This window comes from Ranitomeya variabilis, chromosome 1 (assembly GCF_051348905.1).
Source record: "Ranitomeya variabilis isolate aRanVar5 chromosome 1, aRanVar5.hap1, whole genome shotgun sequence".
Classification (NCBI taxonomy): Eukaryota; Metazoa; Chordata; class Amphibia; order Anura; family Dendrobatidae; genus Ranitomeya; species Ranitomeya variabilis.
This window is the reverse complement of record NC_135232.1, coordinates 1,053,353,599-1,053,371,410: the sequence shown is the minus strand read 5'-3', so window position 1 is coordinate 1,053,371,410 and position 17,812 is coordinate 1,053,353,599. Positions and strand designations below refer to the sequence as shown.

The 17,812-nt window shown below is 44.4% G+C and overlaps 1 protein-coding gene across 1 annotated transcript in view; it reads right to left on the bottom strand.

The window, feature by feature from the left end:
• Positions 1–17,812, bottom strand: part of CNGA1 (cyclic nucleotide gated channel subunit alpha 1) — a 111,691-nt gene that overhangs the window by 14,922 nt on the left and 78,957 nt on the right. The window contains exons 4-7 of the mRNA XM_077279811.1: positions 16,143–16,205; positions 15,224–15,259; positions 14,478–14,636; positions 5,409–5,516 (exon numbers count right to left, since the gene is read on the bottom strand). Of these exons, the coding sequence (XP_077135926.1) occupies positions 5,409–5,516; positions 14,478–14,636; positions 15,224–15,259; positions 16,143–16,205 (366 nt within the window). The remainder of the gene's footprint in view (positions 1–5,408; positions 5,517–14,477; positions 14,637–15,223; positions 15,260–16,142; positions 16,206–17,812) is intronic.

Genomic DNA, 17,812 nt, shown 5'->3' with positions numbered 1-17,812 from the left:
ATAAGTGAAAATATGTGTGCATAACTATTCATCCCTCTAAAGTCGATACTCTGTAGTGCCTCTTTTTGCGGCAATTAAAGCTGCAAGTCATTTTGGATAAGTCTCTATCAGCTTTCCTCGTCTTGCCACTGGGATTTTTGCCCATTCCTCAAGGCAAACTGCACCAACTCCTTCAAGTTAGATGGTTTCATCTAGTGAACAGCCATCTTCAAGTCTGACCACAGATTTTCAACTGGAATAAGGTCTGGCCTTTGACCAGGCCACTCCAAAACATTTACACATTTCCCCTTACACCACTCGAGTGATGTTTTAGCAGTTTGCTTTGGGTCATTTTCTTGTTGGAAGGTGAACCTCCATCCTAGTCTCAAATCACTGACAGACAAACAGATTTTGCTCAAGAATAGCCCTGTATTTCGCACCATCCATGTTCCCATCAACTTGGACCATTTTCTCTGTCCCTGCTGTTGAAAAACATCCCCACAGCATGATACTGCCATCAACATGTTTCACTGTGAGGATGGTGTTCTTGGGGTGATGAGCTGTGCTGGCATGGCACCAGACAGAGTGTTTACCTTGGTGGCTAAAAAGTTACATTTTGGTCTCATCTGACTATAGCACCTTCTTCCATATGTTTGTGGAGTCTCCCACATGTCTTTTGGCAAACTGAAAATGAACCTTACAATAATTGTGTGTAAGTAAAGGCTTTTTTTCTAACAACTTTTCCATAAAGGTCACCTCTGTGGAGGGTACGGCTTATTGTGGTCACATGGACAGATACTCTTGTCTCTACTTGGGAACTCTGCAGCTCCTTCAGGGTTACCTTTGGTCTCTGTGCTGCCTGTCTGGTTAATGCTCTCCTTGCCTGGGCTTAGAGTTTTGGTGGGTGTCCCTCTCTTGGCAGATTTGTTGTGGTGCCATGTTCTTTCGATTTGATGATAGTGGATTTGATGGTGCTTTGGGGATCATCAGACGTTGAGATATTTTTTTATAACCCAACCCTGATTTGGACTTCTCAACAACTTTGCCCCTGACTTGTTTGGAGATCTCCTTGGTCTTCATGGTGTGGTTTGGTCAGTGGTGCCTCTTGCTTAATGGTGTTGCAGCCTCTGTGGCTTTTTAGAAAAGGTAAAGTGTATATACTGACAGACCATGTGACACTTAGATTGCTCACAAGTAGACTTCCTTTCACTAAGCATGTGACTTATGAAGGTAGTTGCTTGAACCAGAAATTTTAGGGACTTCATAGCAAATGGGGTGAATACATATGCACATGCCAATTTTTACTGTTTTGATCCCATAAATGCAATTTATGCCTATATTTTTCTCACTTCACTTCACAAACTTAGACAATTTAGTGCTGATGCATCATACATAAATCGAATTACAAAAATATTTAAGCACAGGTTGTAATGTAAAAAAATAGGTATAAAGCCAAGGGGGTGAATACTTTTGCAAGCCACTGTATGTGTTTTTGTGTAACATACAATGTGTGTGTAGCATCCGCATTTATAAATCCCGGCAGTGCTGACGAGAATTTATACGTGTAAATATGTCAGGAATCACCCAGCGAATGAGCAAAATGCTGCTCATTCATCAAATGATTGGATTGTCTATTGTGGAACAAAAGTCATCGTTCGTCCTCAGCCAGCGTGAAGAGTCCGGTAAACAACGACATGAATATTGTCGATCATGCTCGTTTAACGTTCTGAACTCAGCGCATATAAATACAACCAAAATATTTCTTTGTTATGGCGCAGTTTGGGGCCCTACTTTAAACTTTTGCCCAGGGCCCCACTAAAACTGGTTGTAACCACAGCCCGGCACTGACTGACAGCCAGCTCAGCAGTGCATCAGTACCGATCAGACTGTGAAATGAAAAAAAAATATATTTTTCTGGGGTTTTTTTATGACCTGACATCTTTCTGCTAAGGCTCAGTGCAGTTACCGTATGTGGTACCAATTTTAAATAGTAGCCTTTTTTAACTACTTAAAAGAGTGAGAGACATAATTTTTATATTTTTCAGATGATAGAGTTGTTTAAGGACTTGTGGGACAATGGGTAGTTTTATTTACCATTTTAGGGTCCAGGCAACTTTCTAATGTATTTTTATGACAGTTTTTGGGGAAGCGAAGTAACCAAGAAACAGCAATTCTACGCTACACTTTTTTTTAATCCTGTTTTCACATTCACCATATTGGATAAATACTTTAATATTTTATTAGTTTGGAAAATTATGCATGGAGCAAAATCGAATATGTTAATTGCTTTTTATTTTGATTTAGACTTTTATATTATACACTGTATATTTTTTAGTATTTCTAAATTAATTACTGCTCTTAGTGAATGTGAACCTTGCAAGCACCTGATCTATACAATACACTGCAACAAAGGCTTCATAGGCGTACAAGCACAGGGTCTACTGGCACTCATCACATTATGGGGGGGAAGAATGTGTGGCCAGAGTCACTCCTTTGGCTGCTCCAGTGCAGAAAAACTGGAGACAGCAAGCAGCACCACAGGGCCCTCTCCACCACCGCATCTCAATTTCCACTATTCAGGTTGTGAGTAGGCGGCTTGACGCAGCATGCATGACTACGTCACTATGTTGCGCCTGTTGTATGGAGCCTCAGAGCACAGATTGGAGCAGGGCATCAGAGGGAATGCAGTTAGGGGAGTAGTTTTATTTTTTCTAATTACCGTATTTTTCCGACTATAAGACGCACTTTTTCCCCAAAAAAATTGTGAGGAAAATGGGGGGTGCATCTTATAGTTGGAATGCAGGCTTACCAGCAGTGTGGCGGCGGCAGAGGTGCGGGGATGATGTCACGCGGTGAGCGGTGTGGCGTGAGCAGGGTCCCTTCCACATTTGAGGTGACGCTGCGGCCTGGTATTGAAGGAGAGTAGCAGAGCTGGGTGAGTCACGGCGTTCCCGGTGGCAGCGGCCATCTTCCTGAGGCCGCGCGTGCACAAATTGAGTTTTCTGCTTCCTGGCCGCGGGAGGCCACCCGTGCGCAGATTGAGATCGCAGCGGCCATTTTCCTGAAGCCGAGTTCGCAGATTGAGATCTCGGCTTTAGGAAAATGGCCGCCGCGATCTCCATTTGCGCATGTGCGGCCTCCCGCGGCCATTTTTCTGAAGCCCTGGGAAGCAGAGTACTGAATCTGCGCACGGGAGGCCTCAGGAAGATGGCCGCCACCACTGGGAAAACAATGACTCACCCAGCTCTGCTGCTCTCCTTCAATACCGCCGCGGCGTCACCTCAAATGTGGAAGGGACCCTGGCAGCCGCCACCTAAGGAAGTTACCGCACATCTGCTGCCGCCACAGCCTCCCCATGGACACCAGGCCATGACGTCGCCCACCTAAGCAGGAAGGGACCCTGCTTAGGTGCACGCCGTACCGCCCACCGCGCCTCAGCATCACCACACCTCTGCTGACACCATGCCTCCTGTGACCCTGCTCTGCCACTGCCTGCCCTCAGGTAAGAGATCTTAAATTCGGACAATAAGACGGACCCCCATCTTATAAAAAATCTTTTTTTCTGCAATTTTCACCCCAAATTTGGGGTGCGTCTTATGGTATGGTGCGTCTTATAGTCTGAAAAATACGGGTAATGGTCAGAATTTGTATGGGGCCATAATGGTACGTGGAGAGACTACGGTTGTTAGGAGTCGAGTTTCCTCTGCTGCACAGGGGGAATCTCGATCCGTGTCTGCTGCGGTCTCCCATTCTGCATCGGCCGCAGTGGAGTCTGCTCAGCGGAGATGTCGGTCCCAGCGTCTCACTATGACTGATACTGTGCAAAGGGTTACTGCTGCCTCTCCAGGCTCTGCTATTGTACCCTGCACTGATCTGCGGCAAGCAGGCTTTTCTGGGACTAAGTCCTGCTTTGCACACACTGAGCATGCCCAGGGTAAGATCTCTCAGTGGAGATCAAGGATCACATGCTCAGGTACTGCAGCCAAATCTATTGGTCCTTCTAGGAAGGTCCTGTAGGTGCGCAGGCTCTGTAGCAGCCTCTCATTGGTCGTTCTAGGAAGGTCCTGTACGTGCTGCAACTATTTAAGGCTCGCATGGCCGCACGGCCATGCGCTAGTACCTTCTTAAGTTATGTGCTTTGCGCCAGTGTGGTCATGTGTTTGTATGTGTTCAGGGACCCGGCTGAAATAAGCCCCTAGAATGCTGGCACCTCCGGCGAGGAGATTGCGTTTGTGTGTATTCAGGGACCTGGCTGAAAAAAGCCCCTAGAACGCTGGCACCTCCGGCGAGGAGTTTTGTGTGCATGCATGACCCCTGACTGCTCTCATTTGGGTAGTTAGCCTGTGCCTCTGTGAAAGTTTAACAGGGCACAGAGCTTTGCTTTCTCGGCCCCTCTGTGAAGCTAACAGAGCTGGTTCATACCGCCATATAGTGCCGACAATTACTTAGCAGCAAGTTCTTTCCTGCACGGTGGATCCCGGGTTGCGAACGCACCAATCCCATCTAATAAATATATTCGGTGCGTTCCGCCAACCCTAACAACGGTGGATTGTAATTGTGTGGTGGCCATCATACTATGTGAGAACAAAAAACGTACACAAACTGTGTATGTGGGGTCATCACACTTTCTGGGAAGCTCTAGAGTCCATTATGATGTGTGTGAAAAGCTATGGGGTCCATCCTGCTGTGTGTGTGGGGAGCCATGGGGTCTATTATTCTGTGTGAGAAGCTGTGGGTTCTATCATGCTGTGTGTAGGGAGCTATTCGGTCCATCATGATGTGTGTGGTGAGCTATGGGGTCCATTATGTTGAGTGGAGTCCAGCATAATATAAAATAATCATAATGAGCAGAATTAAGTTTGGACCTTTAGTTCATCCCTCCACAAAAGTTAGTCTCTCATGTGGCCCCTTGGGAAAAAGAAATGCCCACCCGTGGACTAAGAGGTTAAACTTTTGGGATTGGTACTCATGGTAGTTACTTTCAGGTGTCTCCTGTGTAATTGTACTGATCAGTAGCATTAAATTACCAGGTCTTTACACTGCACAGTAAAATCTGTAAAAGTATAAGCCCCAATAAAATGGCGGAATTGTTTTTTTCAACAGACTTGGATTTTTTTCCTGTTTTTCAATACATTTTGGTTAATGGTTAAGCTTATATTGGAAGCCACAAATCATTTTGCACAATGCAAGCCCTCATATGGCTATGTTGATGAGAAAAAAAAGTTATGGTTCTTGAAAGAAAGAGAAGAAAAAGGAAATGGCAAAAGAAAAAATTTGACTTGACTGCAACGGGATAAAAAGCATAGCTCGAGTTGTTTATTTGCATTAAGCATTTAGTGTAAAAATATTAAAGTGAGAGGGGGCTTTATCTACTAGATATGGCTGATATTTTCATCTAACATATGGAGTTTTTAGCTGTAGACGTTCACCTTGCTATAATCATGGTCCAGTTGTACATTACAGGCATCGTGATGCAAAATAGCCAATTGTAATATAAATTGCCTGCTGGATCAATAACAAAAATTGTTTTCTTCTTCCTGCAGAAAGAAAATAAAAAAGTTAAGTCATACCTTATTACATACAAACATCCTTGCTGTAGTCAATTCCTAACAATTTGAAAGTGGCCAAACAACAATTTTTGGGAGGCTTCTTAGATGTTGTCTAATCTTCTTCAGATAGATGCCGGGATAGAGTGTGTGTAACGTGGAGTGGGAAGGTAGTCATAGCGAGGCGCTCGTCTCCTGCTCCCCGTCAGGTTACATGAAAGGGGGGTCCTGGCTGGGTGTATGGACTTGTGCAGGGCATTACCCCTGTTCAGGCCACATGTAACCGATGTTGCTGGTTTGCCAGCACCAGATGTATTACAGTTCAATGAGGGAGATCACCATTCAAAAATAAACTCTTTACTGAATGGCAACTTGATAAGGGTTTGCAGTGCAGTGGTGTTCACACAGTGTGACAGGTAGGCAGGGACCCACGAAAGTTCAACATAAAATGTCTTTATTCCAGAGAACTCACAAAAACAGGTAAGCAATAACCTCCGGGTTGCAGCCAAATCCTCAAAACAGTCCGTGTTCAAACCACTGCACCATCGTATATCTCATGGATGCGTCAGCAGCTTTGAAGACCCTAGCTCTGAGTTAGCTTCACACAGGCCTGGGTTGCACAAAGCCTCCTTCTCTGCAGCTTGCAAAACAAAGCACTGACACACCCAAGACAAAACAGATAGTTTAAATGGAAATCGTGGACATAGAGCCATTCTCAAAACCCGGAGTGGAGGGAGGGAGGGATTCGCCCCTCTACCAAATCTGCAAATCCCTCCAAAAATCAATGCCCATTTGGAATTTCCTAAAATCTGATTTGCTTAACTACTTTTCCTAAATCCACACTTACTTTTATTCTGCCTTGTAATCACAATGCGCTCCAGCTGGTCTAATATGTCTCTATACGCATACTGGGAGACACATACCGGCCCTCATATATGATCCCCCTCGCTGCCTCACAGGTAAGATACAAGGAATAGCAGGTACAAAGTCTTATGAATGTTTCCTTTACAACTTGAAGCATTTTCTACAGTTTCCTTCCACTGTAGTCTATAGTGCCCTCTATGGCCACAGTTTATCACTACGTCACCACAACCCAGCTTTAGTCCTGACTCCTTATTAACAAGTGTCATTTACTTGTCCTGACATTCTCCATCCTGCTTTCCCTTTAAGGTGCCAGTATGGTCGATAATGCTGATGCTCTGGATCTCTGGCCTGACACTTTGTTTGTCCCATGTATTACGTCCTGCTTTAGGCCTGTTACCTTCCAGCGTTATAAGTTTGGTGTCTCATAGCTAGGCATCCACTCCTAGGACCCGTTTCAAGAAGGTCACTCTGTCTCTTAGTCACTTATGTTAAGGATCTTCCTTTTCTTTGGCCTCCGCTCAGATAGGGTCACCCCAGAATGCGACACTGCTCGCCCTGCACCTTTTGATCCACTCTATGCATTCCAGGGCCTATCTGACTTTGACAGGAAATTGTCAGTTTACCTGTAATTCAGACCCTCACACTCTGGGCTAGTCCCAAACATTACTCTATCCCTATGGTCAAACTCCACATATTACTAACGCACATCACAATTCAAATTATATCACATTGCATAACATTATATATTACATTTCTCATTACACTACTTAACAGTAAACTTGTTTCTTCAGAAGGAAACGTGGGCAGCATGTCTATATCCTCACATGTGCTCCGGCTGCTTGATGGTTCCTGCCAGTAGAATGGTTGTGCCACTTGTCTATTTTGCTGATCTGAGCCTCTTTGAGCTTTGCCTATTCAATATCAAAGGTGAGTAAGGGCATTGGAGCTGGCCAATCAAGTGATCCTGCTAGCTTCAGAGCTGTGCTTGCCCAGGAAGTTGGTCACTGCAGACGTGGCCGATAGGCTAGTCAATGAGCAGTATGCCATTAAAATAACCCTCCATTCTTGTGTCACAACTCTGTTGTTGAGTGCCCCAGGACTAGAGGCTCCTTCTCTGTCCCTAACGCTCTAGCTCGCCTTGTTCCAAGGATTACTTCTGATGGTGAACACACCGGAGCCACGTAACTTGCTTTAACTCCTGAATCCACCATCAGTCTGTACCCTTCCTCCACTCAGGGAAGAGGGAAATAGTAGTGTAACTTAATACACCATAATACACCAACCAGACTAACAAGGTAATGCGAACAGGGATAAAGGAAAATACCAATCATACAAATATACACACATAAACATCAGAGATAAACACCAGGGAGTGGAAGATGGGGTTAAATCAAAGAAGGAGAAGAAAGGGAATTATCACATACTCAATTGTTAAGTCCTAGCAAGAGTCACAGATAAATCCACCAAACGCCTACTCCAATAATCACCAACAACTACAACCTCCAACCGTGCAGCATAAGCTAGTTCTGACATTGAGTGCTAGCCAGGGCCTGGTTTATATAGGAGATGAGAGTGGCTAACAGTGCACAGCTGAGAGCTTTAACTGTTGTGAATTCCGTTCTCGAACTCCCTCCTGTGGTCATGAATGGTACTTCGGTGAGTTCTGTCCGTGGTATTTTTTGCACACTCTGCGTGGTTTTTGTAGCTTTTTGTGTTGACCGCAAAGATCCCTTTTCTATCCTCAATCTGTTTAGTTAGACTGGCCTCTCTTTGCTAAAACCTATTTCATCCTGTGTTTGTGATTTCCTCTTATCTCACAGTCAATACTTGTGGGGGGCTGCTTTTACCTTTGGGGAAATTTCTCTGAGGCAAGTAAGGCTTTGTTTCCTTTCTTTAGGGGTAGTTAGCTCTTAGGCTGTGAAGAGGCGTCTAGGCAGAGTCAGGCACGCTCCACGGCTATTTCTAGTTGTGTTGATAGGAGTAGGGTTTGCGGTCAGCAGAGTTCCCATTTCCCCAGAGCTCGTCCTGATTCCGTGTTTAACTATCAGGTCATTCCTGGTGCACCTAACCACCAGGTCCATAACAGTACAGCTGGCCCACAAAGTGTTAATGCATCTCAATAGAGGGAAAAGAGAAGTTCTGAGACCATTTTTTTTTCTCTGCAGTGTGTTTTGCCTTTCTTTTCCCCTTAAACTCTGGGTTGTTCAGAACTTAGGTGTGGATATGGACATTCAAGGTCTGTCCTCTAGTGTAGATCAACTCGCTGCAAGGGTACAAAACATTCAAGATTATGTAGTTCAGAATCCTATGTTGGAGCCTAGAATTCCAATTCCTGATTTGTTTTCTGGGGATAGATCTAAATTTCAGAATTTCAAAAACAATTGTAAACTGTTTCTTGCTCTGAAACCCTGCTCTTCTGGTGACCCTATTCAGCAAGTAAGAATTATTATTTCTTTGTTGCGTGGCGACCCTCAAGACTGGGCATTCGCCCTGGCGCCAGGAGATCCTGCATTGCGTAATGTAGATGCGTTTTTTCTGGCGCTGGGTTTGCTTTATGATGAACCGAATTCTGTGGATCAGGAAGAGAAAATTTTGCTGGCTTTGTGTCAGGGTCAGGATGAAGCGGAGGTATATTGCCAGAAGTTCAGAAAGTGGTCTGTGCTTACTCAGTGGAATGAGTGTGCCCTGGCAGCAATTTTCAGAAAGGGTCTTTCTGAAGCCCTTAAGGATGTTATGGTGGGGTTCCCCACGCCTGCTGGTCTGAATGAATCAATGTCCTTGGCCATACAGATCGATCGGCGCTTACGGGAGTGCAAAACTGTGCATCATTTGGCGGTATCCTCTGAGCAGAGGCCTGAGCCTATGCATTGTGATAGGACTTTGACCAGAGCTGAACGGCAAGAACATAGACGTCAGAATGGGCTGTGTTTTTACTGTGGTGACTCCACTCATGCTATCTCTGATTGTCCTAAGCGCACTAAGCGGTTCGCTAGGTCCGTCACCATTGGTACTGTACAGCCTAAATGTCTTCTGTCTGTTACTCTGATTTGCTCTTTGTCATCCTATTCTGTTATGGCATTTGTGGATTCAGGCGCTGCCCTGAATTTGATGGACTTAGAGTTTGCCAGGCGCTGTGGTTTTTTCTTGGAGCCCTTGCAGCATCCTATTCCTTTGAGGGGAATTGATGCTACGCCTTTGGCCAAGAATAAGCCTCAGTACTGGACCCAGTTGACCATGTGCATGGCTCCTGCGCATCAGGAGGATATTCGCTTTCTGGTGTCGCATAATCTGCATGATGTGGTCGTGTTGGGTTTGCCATGGCTGCAGGTCCATAATCCAGTATTGGATTGGAAATCAATGTCGGTGTCCAGTTGGAGTTGTCAAGGGGTACATGGGGATGTTTCATTATTGTCAATTTCTTCCTCCACTCCTTCTGAAGTCCCTGAGTTTTTTGTCGGATTACCGGGATGTATTTGATGAGCCCAAGTCTAGTACCCTACCTCCTAATAGGCATTGTGATTGTGCTATTAATTTGATTCCTGGTAGCAAGTTCCCTAAGGGACGACTTTTCAATTTGTCTGTGCCAGAACACGCCGCTATGCGGAGTTATATAAAGGAGTCCTTGGAGAAAGGGCATATTCGCCCGTCGTCGTCACCATTGGGAGCTGGGTTCTTTTTTGTGGCCAAGAAGGATGGTTCTCTGAGACCTTGTATAGATTACCGCCTTCTTAATAAAATCACGGTCAAATTTCAGTACCCTTTGCCTCTACTGTCTGATTTATTTGCTCGGATTAAGGGGGCTAGTTGGTTCACCAAGATAGACCTTCGAGGGGCGTATAATCTCGTGCGTATTAAACAGGGCGATGAATGGAAAACAGCATTTAATACGCCCGAGGGCCATTTTGAGTACCTGGTGATGCCATTCGGCCTTTCTAATGCTCCCTCTGTGTTTCAGTCCTTTATGCATGACATCTTCCGAAAGTATCTGGATAGATTCATGATCGTATATTTGGATGATATTTTGGTCTTTTCGAATGATTGGGAGTCCCATGTGAAGCAGGTCAGAATGGTGTTCCAGGTCCTTCGTGCTAATTCCTTGTTTGTGAAGGGATCTAAGTGTCTCTTTGGAGTTCAGAAGGTTTCCTTTTTGGGCTTCATTTTTTCCCCTTCTACTATCGAAATGGATCCTGTTAAAGTCCAAGCTATTTATGATTGGACTCGGCCTACATCTGTGAAGAGCCTTCAGAAATTTCTGGGCTTTGCCAATTTTTACCGTCGCTTCATCGCTAACTTTTCTAGTGTTGTTAAACCGTTGACTGATTTGACCAAGAAGGGTGCTGATGTGGTGAATTGGTCCTCTGCGGCCGTTGAGGCTTTTCAGGAGTTGAAACGTCATTTCTCTTCGGCTCTTGTGTTGTGTCAGCCAGATGTTTCGCTCCCTTTTCAGGTCAAGGTTGATGCTTCTGAAATTGGCGCAGGGGCTGCGTTGTCTCAGAGAAGTTCTGATTGCTCTGTAATGAAGCCATGCGCTTTCTTTTCGAGAAAGTTTTCGCCTGCTGAGCGTAATTATGATGTTGGCAATCGGGAGTTGTTGGCTATGAAGTGGGCATTCGAGGAGTGGCGACATTGGCTTGAAGGAGCCAAGCATCGCGTGGTGGTCTTGACAGATCACAAGAATCTGACTTATCTCGAGTCTGCCAAGCGGTTGAATCCTAGACAGGCTCGTTGGTCGCTGTTTTTCTCCCGTTTCAATTTTGTGGTTTCGTACCTTCCGGGTTCTAAGAATGTGAAGGCTGATGCCCTTTCAAGGAGTTTTGTGCCTGATTCTCCTGGGGTTCCTGAGCCGGCTGGTATTCTCAGAGAGGGGGTAGTTCTGTCTGCCATCTCCCCTGATTTGCGGCGGGTGCTGCAGGAGTTCCAGGCTGATAGACCTGACCGTTGTCCAGCGGAGAAACTGTTTGTCCCTGATAGATGGACTAATAGAGTTATCTCTGAGGTTCATTGTTCGGTGTTGGCTGGTCATCCTGGGATTTTTGGTACCAGAGATTTGGTGGCTAGGTCCTTTTGGTGGCCTTCCTTGTCGCGGGATCTGCGTTCTTTTGTGCAGTCTTGTGGGACTTGTGCTCGATCTAAGCCCTGCTGTTCTCGTGCCAGTGGGTTACTTTTGCCCTTGCCGGTCCCGAAAAGGCCTTGGACGCATGTTTCCATGGATTTTATTTCAGATCTTCCTGTTTCTCAAAGGATGTCGGTCATCTGGGTGGTTTGCGATCGCTTCTCTAAAATGGTCCATTTCGTACCCTTGCCTAAATTGCCTTCTTCCTCTAATTTGGTTCCATTATTTTTCCAACATGTGGTTCGTTTGCATGGCATTCTGGAGAACATCGTGTCTGACAGAGGTTCCCAGTTTGTTTCAAGGTTTTGGCGGTCCTTTTGTGCTAAGATGGGCATTGATTTGTCTTTTTCTTCGGCTTTCCATCCTCAGACAAATGGCCAAACCGAACGAACCAATCAGACTTTGGAAACTTATCTGAGATGCTTTGTTTCTGCGGATCAGGATGATTGGGTGACCTTCTTGCCATTAGCTGAGTTCGCCCTTAATAATCGGGCCAGTTCCGCTACTTTGGTTTTGCCTTTTTTTGTAATTCTGGTTTTCATCCTCGTTTTTCTTCAGGGCAGGTTGAGCCTTTGGACTGTCCTGGTGTGGATTCTGTGGTGGACAGGTTGCAACAAATTTGGACTCATGTGGTGGACAATTTGACCTTGTCCCAAGAGAAGGCTCAACGTTTCGCTAACCGCCGTCGCCGTGTTGGTCCCCGACTTCGTGTTGGGGATTTGGTTTGGTTATCATCTCGTTATGTTCCTATGAAGGTTTCTTCTCCTAAGTTTAAGCCTCGTTTCATTGGTCCTTATAGGATTTCTGAAATTCTTAATCCTGTATCATTTCGTTTGGCCCTTCCTGCTTCTTTTGCCATCCATAATGTGTTCCATAGGTCGTTGCTGCAGAGATATGTGGCGCCTATGGTTCCCTCCGTTGATCCTCCTGCTCCGGTGTTGGTCGAGGGGGAGTTGGAGTATGTGGTGGAGAAGATTTTGGATTCTCGTATTTCGAGACGAAAACTTCAGTACTTGGTCAAATGGAAGGGCTATGGTCAGGAGGATAATTCCTGGGTTGTTGCCTCTGATGTCCATGCTGCCGATTTAGTTCGTGCCTTTCATTTGGCTCGTCCTGATCGGCCTGGGGGCTCTGGTGAGGGTTCGGTGACCCCTCCTCAAGGGGGGGTACTGTTGTGAATTCCGTTCTCGAACTCCCTCCTGTGGTCATGAATGGTACTTCGGTGAGTTCTGTCCGTGGACTCCCTCTGGTGGCTGTGAGTGGAGCTGCTGGTTCTGAGATTCCTTCTCCAGCTGCCCTCGTTTAGGGCTAGGCTGGATTCGCTATTTAACTCCACTCAGATCGTTACTCCATGCCAGCTGTCAATGTTCTAGTACTGGTTCAGATCTCTCCTGGATCTTTCTGAGGACCTGTCTACTCCAGCACAAGCTAAGTTCCTGCTTGTTCATTTGTTACATATGGTTTTTCTTGCTAAGTTTTAGTCCAGCTTGCTATCATGAAACTACCTGGCTAGCTGGAAGCTCTGGGGGTGCAGAGTGGCACCACCGCATCGTGAGTCGGTGCGGGGGTATTTTTTGCACACTGCGTGGTTTTTGTAGCTTTTTGTGTTGACCGCAAAGATCCCTTTTCTATCCTCAATCTGTTTAGTTAGACTGGCCTCTCTTTGCTAAAACCTATTTCATCCTGTGTTTGTGATTTCCTCTTATCTCACAGTCAATACTTGTGGGGGGCTGCCTTTACCTTTGGGGAAATTTCTCTGAGGCAAGTAAGGCTTTGTTTCCTTTCTTTAGGGGTAGTTAGCTCTTAGGCTGTGAAGAGGCGTCTAGGCAGAGTCAGGCACACTCCACTGCTATTTCTAGTTGTGTTGATAGGAGTAGGGTTTGCGGTCAGCAGAGTTCCCATTTCCCCAGAGCTCGTCCTGATTCCGTGTTTAACTATCAGGTCATTCCTGGTGCACCTAACCACCAGGTCCATAACACTTAACATAAAAAAGCTTCCAGGAGCACTCAACTGAGCAGATTAACCCCTGCACTGTTAAAAGAAACTTACACCGTTTAATATGAAGGTGAAGTGCTTCTAATCAGTGCAGGCGTAGGAGAAATCAGACCCTGCGGTCTTCTGCCCAAGACATCTTGAAAACAGGAGTTTTACTAAGGGGTAAATCGTAAAGTTGCTTGCACTTTGCAGTTTTACCCATTAAGACAACTCCTTGAAGCACTCCTCCTGCTCCCATCAAAGTTTTTATCCTCTTAATATATTTCAATCATGTACTTACAATTGCTCATTTTGCCTTTCTACCCAGTTACCGTAATTCTTCTCTTTTCTATTAGATCTATGACATCACATGACTAATAACTGACTAGCTCAATCCTTCTATGCTCTATGTAGAAACAGGAAGTCTCTTTTTTCTGCATGAATCCCGAGTCACTACAAAAGTCTGTGGCAGGGGGACAAGGGAACAGCTGGGTCAGGAGCTGAAGAGGGGAATGATAAATGTAGGAACAAGAGACTTCCTGTTTCTGTATAGGGCATAGAAAGAAGAAGAATTTAATGGGTAGAAAGTCAAAATGAATAAATATTAATTCACAGTGCTGTGTAATATGATGATTGTAATATATCATAAAAATTTTGTCTGGAGTGCTCCTTTAAAGAAGTTCTCTGCAATAGACTATCTTTTTGTTACATGATCAAAATGTAGTGCTACCGCAGTAGAAGTAAGACACTAAATGGTACATTTACTAATCAATGGGTTGTCTTTGTAAACCAGACAATTCATATTAGAGACATAGTTTTGATCCCATTTCTTAGAATGAATACAAGATGTAACGCTTGAGAGTAAATATTTCTTATTTCTAAACTGGGAAGTGTATAAGCATTCTTGTGCATATGTAAATTATGTGCAGATTTACACAATCTCCTTATATTCTTTATACTCTATATTGTACATCCTGCTTCTGATCACAGTGACCACTTACTCATCTTTTTTGTCTTTATCTTTGCCTTTATCTTTGTCCTTGCCAGATTTTTCTTTTTCTTTTTTATCCTTATCATTTTCCTTTTTGTCTTTTGTTACTTTTTCCATGTCTTTCTTTTTTTCTTTGTCTTTTTTCTTTTCCTTTTTATGATCAGATTTGCTAAATTAAAAAAAAATGGATATTTGAAAACAACATAGAATAGACCACGATAATTGAAGGGTCCATTTACAAATAACAGGCAACCATTAAATCATCCCTGATCGTTTTATAGCCTGTTAAGACTTGAGTGACAACCTTTCGAGGTGCCCAGAACGATTAGTAATAGACTGTTCTGTGCACATAACAAATCAATATTCCCGGCAGCACATGTCCTGTTTACACAAGACGACGTGCTGCCGAGAACGATGATTTCAAGTGAGCTTAAAACTCATTTAATCCGACGAACAAGGGTTTTACTTTGGCTGCAACAAGAACATGACGATGATATAGGAACTCAATTGTTTCTCATTAAGGATCATTTTCACTGTGGTATTCGTACAAACAATAATTTGTGTGATAATTTGTTCCAGTTCCTGTCATTGTCAGCAGCACATCCATTTGCACCGAGGATGTGCTGCCGATTAACAACTATTTGTGTACCCACATGAAAGATGTGATCAGCCAATGATTTATCATGATGTTAACTGAGAACTGAAAACAAACAGAAATGAGATCAGCTTTTAATTTTTGTAAATTTCAATGCATACTCTCTTTTTTCTTTTTTCTTATTCTTTTTTTCTTCCCTACAAAAAAAAGGACCATGGGTTAGTTAGGTTACTTTAACACATAATTAAATGTTTTGAATCTGATTTGTCCCATGGGAAGATATGACATAGCACTAGGATTTTTCCCACAATTCTAATAACTGTATTCCTTGCAGATCATTTCTTCCAGCAACCTGCTATTCAGGGAACTGCACAATAGGGTTATTCAAGTGGATGTGGCTGCACTTGATTTCCCTGCACAGCGGGAACCAGGAGTGGAAATGAGTAGGAAATGCAGTTATGGAGCTGTAGCACTTACACGGGGTTATCTGGCGCCATTCGGTGCCACTTACTCCCGCAGTGTAAGTATGCAGTGCTGATGATGTTATGGCCCCAGTCACCTGCTAACACGCATGTATGATCAGCAGGTATCACAAACTTGTCCTGTTCATTAAGACATGTGCATGATACTTGCCACTCATGCTCGCGTCTCACAGGTCCATGGACTTATATTCTCATCGGCACCACTCACTTTTGATGCAGAAATGAGCATCGCCGGATAAAACTCTTTACCTAGCACAGGATTGTGGATTGTGGTATTATGGCTCCCAACGATTAATTATTAAGGGATGACATATTGCTAGGATATGCAATAACTATCATACGAATATTCCGATGAAGGAAGCCTGTGCTGGAAGTGCATTTGGAAGAAATAATACAATGCACTCCTATCCTGATTTGCATATGACTTGACTAGATTTCTCGTGACTGAATTATCAGATCTCTGCAAAAAAGGGTATTCATTTCTATTTAGAGATAAGCACCTATACAGCCATTCCACTACTTCTATATGGAAAATGAGCTGACAGGTTCCCTTTAAAGTTGATATTGGTAATACAAACAACGAATATTGAATACTTACTCATCCTTATTGTTACTGTTATTAGTGTTACTGGTGGCAGCGGTGCCAGGAAGATGTTGTTCACTGGGGAAAAAATGTTAATATTTTTACTCAAAGCCGTAGAGTTCAAAAAGACAATGCAGATCCTCTGTTAAAAAAAAGAAGCACAGTTTTTATGGTGGAACTCTAGAGGTAAACATATCTTTTGTCAAAGTTTGCAACTTTCCTTACAATGGCTAAACTGTTCCTCTCTGGCTCTCTCAATTTTTTGAACCATGGCATTACCTGCTTTGGTCAAGGCTCCTAAATAGAAATGAGCGAATATTTCAATGTTCGGTTCAGCTCACGATGGCCGAATTTGGAATATTCACCGATTTAATTGTCGATTACACATACACAGCACAAAAGCCGACATACACAGCACAAAAGCTGGTGTTTTCCAAGCTGAGAGACAGAGTGGGAAACACCGGCATAGCGCTTCTGATCGGCAGTCAAATCATCCCCGCCAGTCACACAGCCAGCAGCTGTGATCGGAGGTAAAAAGTTTACCTCCGGTCACTGGTGTCAGCCGATAGGACTACAGCTCCCATCAGCTGACACTGCCGCTAATGGGGGAGCAGGAGCGGCGGATGGGAGTATTCATCAGCCACTCCTGCTCTGTAAATAAATAATTTAAAAAAACCTGCGTTGGTTCCCCTGTATTTTTGGTAACCAGTCAGGCAAAACTCACAGCTGCAACCCTCAGCTGACAGCTTCGGCAATGTTGGTTATCAAGAATAGAGGGGTATTTTTAATTATTTAAATAATTAATTTAAAAACATACCAAGGCCCCCCCCCCATTTTTGACAACCAGCCTTGCTAAAGCAGACAGCTGGGGGCTGGTATTTTCAGGCGGGTAAAAGGCACATCTATTAGATATGGCAATTCTGGCGCTTTGCCCGGATCTTCCCACTTCCCTTGTAGCAGTGGCAAGTGGGGTTCATATTTGTGGGGTTGATGTCACCTTTGTATTGTCCGGTGACATCAAGCGCCAAGGTTAGTAATAGAGAGGTGTTTATAAGACCCCTATCCATTACTTATCCTATAGTTATATGGTAAATAAAGACACAGCCAGAATAAAGTCCTTTAATTGAAAGAATGACACAGACTCCTTTAATAATCTCAATTAAACAACAATATACCATACCTGTCCATCGTTCTGAACCACGCCGTAATCCATGTCTGGGGGATAATTAGTTTTCAACCTGGTCGGTGCCAAGATGCAACAGTCCAGGCTGAGAACCACTGGTGAATGCGGTGCTGCGAGCGCAGCCTCAGCGACTAGCAGAGACATCACTGAGGCTACGTTCACAGCCAGGATGAATTGCGTGACCTCGGTGACATCCCCACTAGTACCGTGAGAAAGTCGCACGGTGCAGAGGCGAGTTCACCAGGAGAATCTCACTGGGAGAATTTCACTGCGGTGAACTTGCCTCTGCACCGTGCGACTTTTTCACGGTACTAGCGGGGATATCTCAGAACGGAGCCTCAGTGACGTCACCGCTAGTCACTGAGGCTGAGCTCGCAGCATCTCATTCACCAGTGGTTCACAGCTTAGACCGTAGCCTCTTGGCACCGTCCAGGTTGAAAACTAATTATCCCCCAGACATGGATTACGGCGTGGAACAGAACAACCGACAGGTATGGTATAT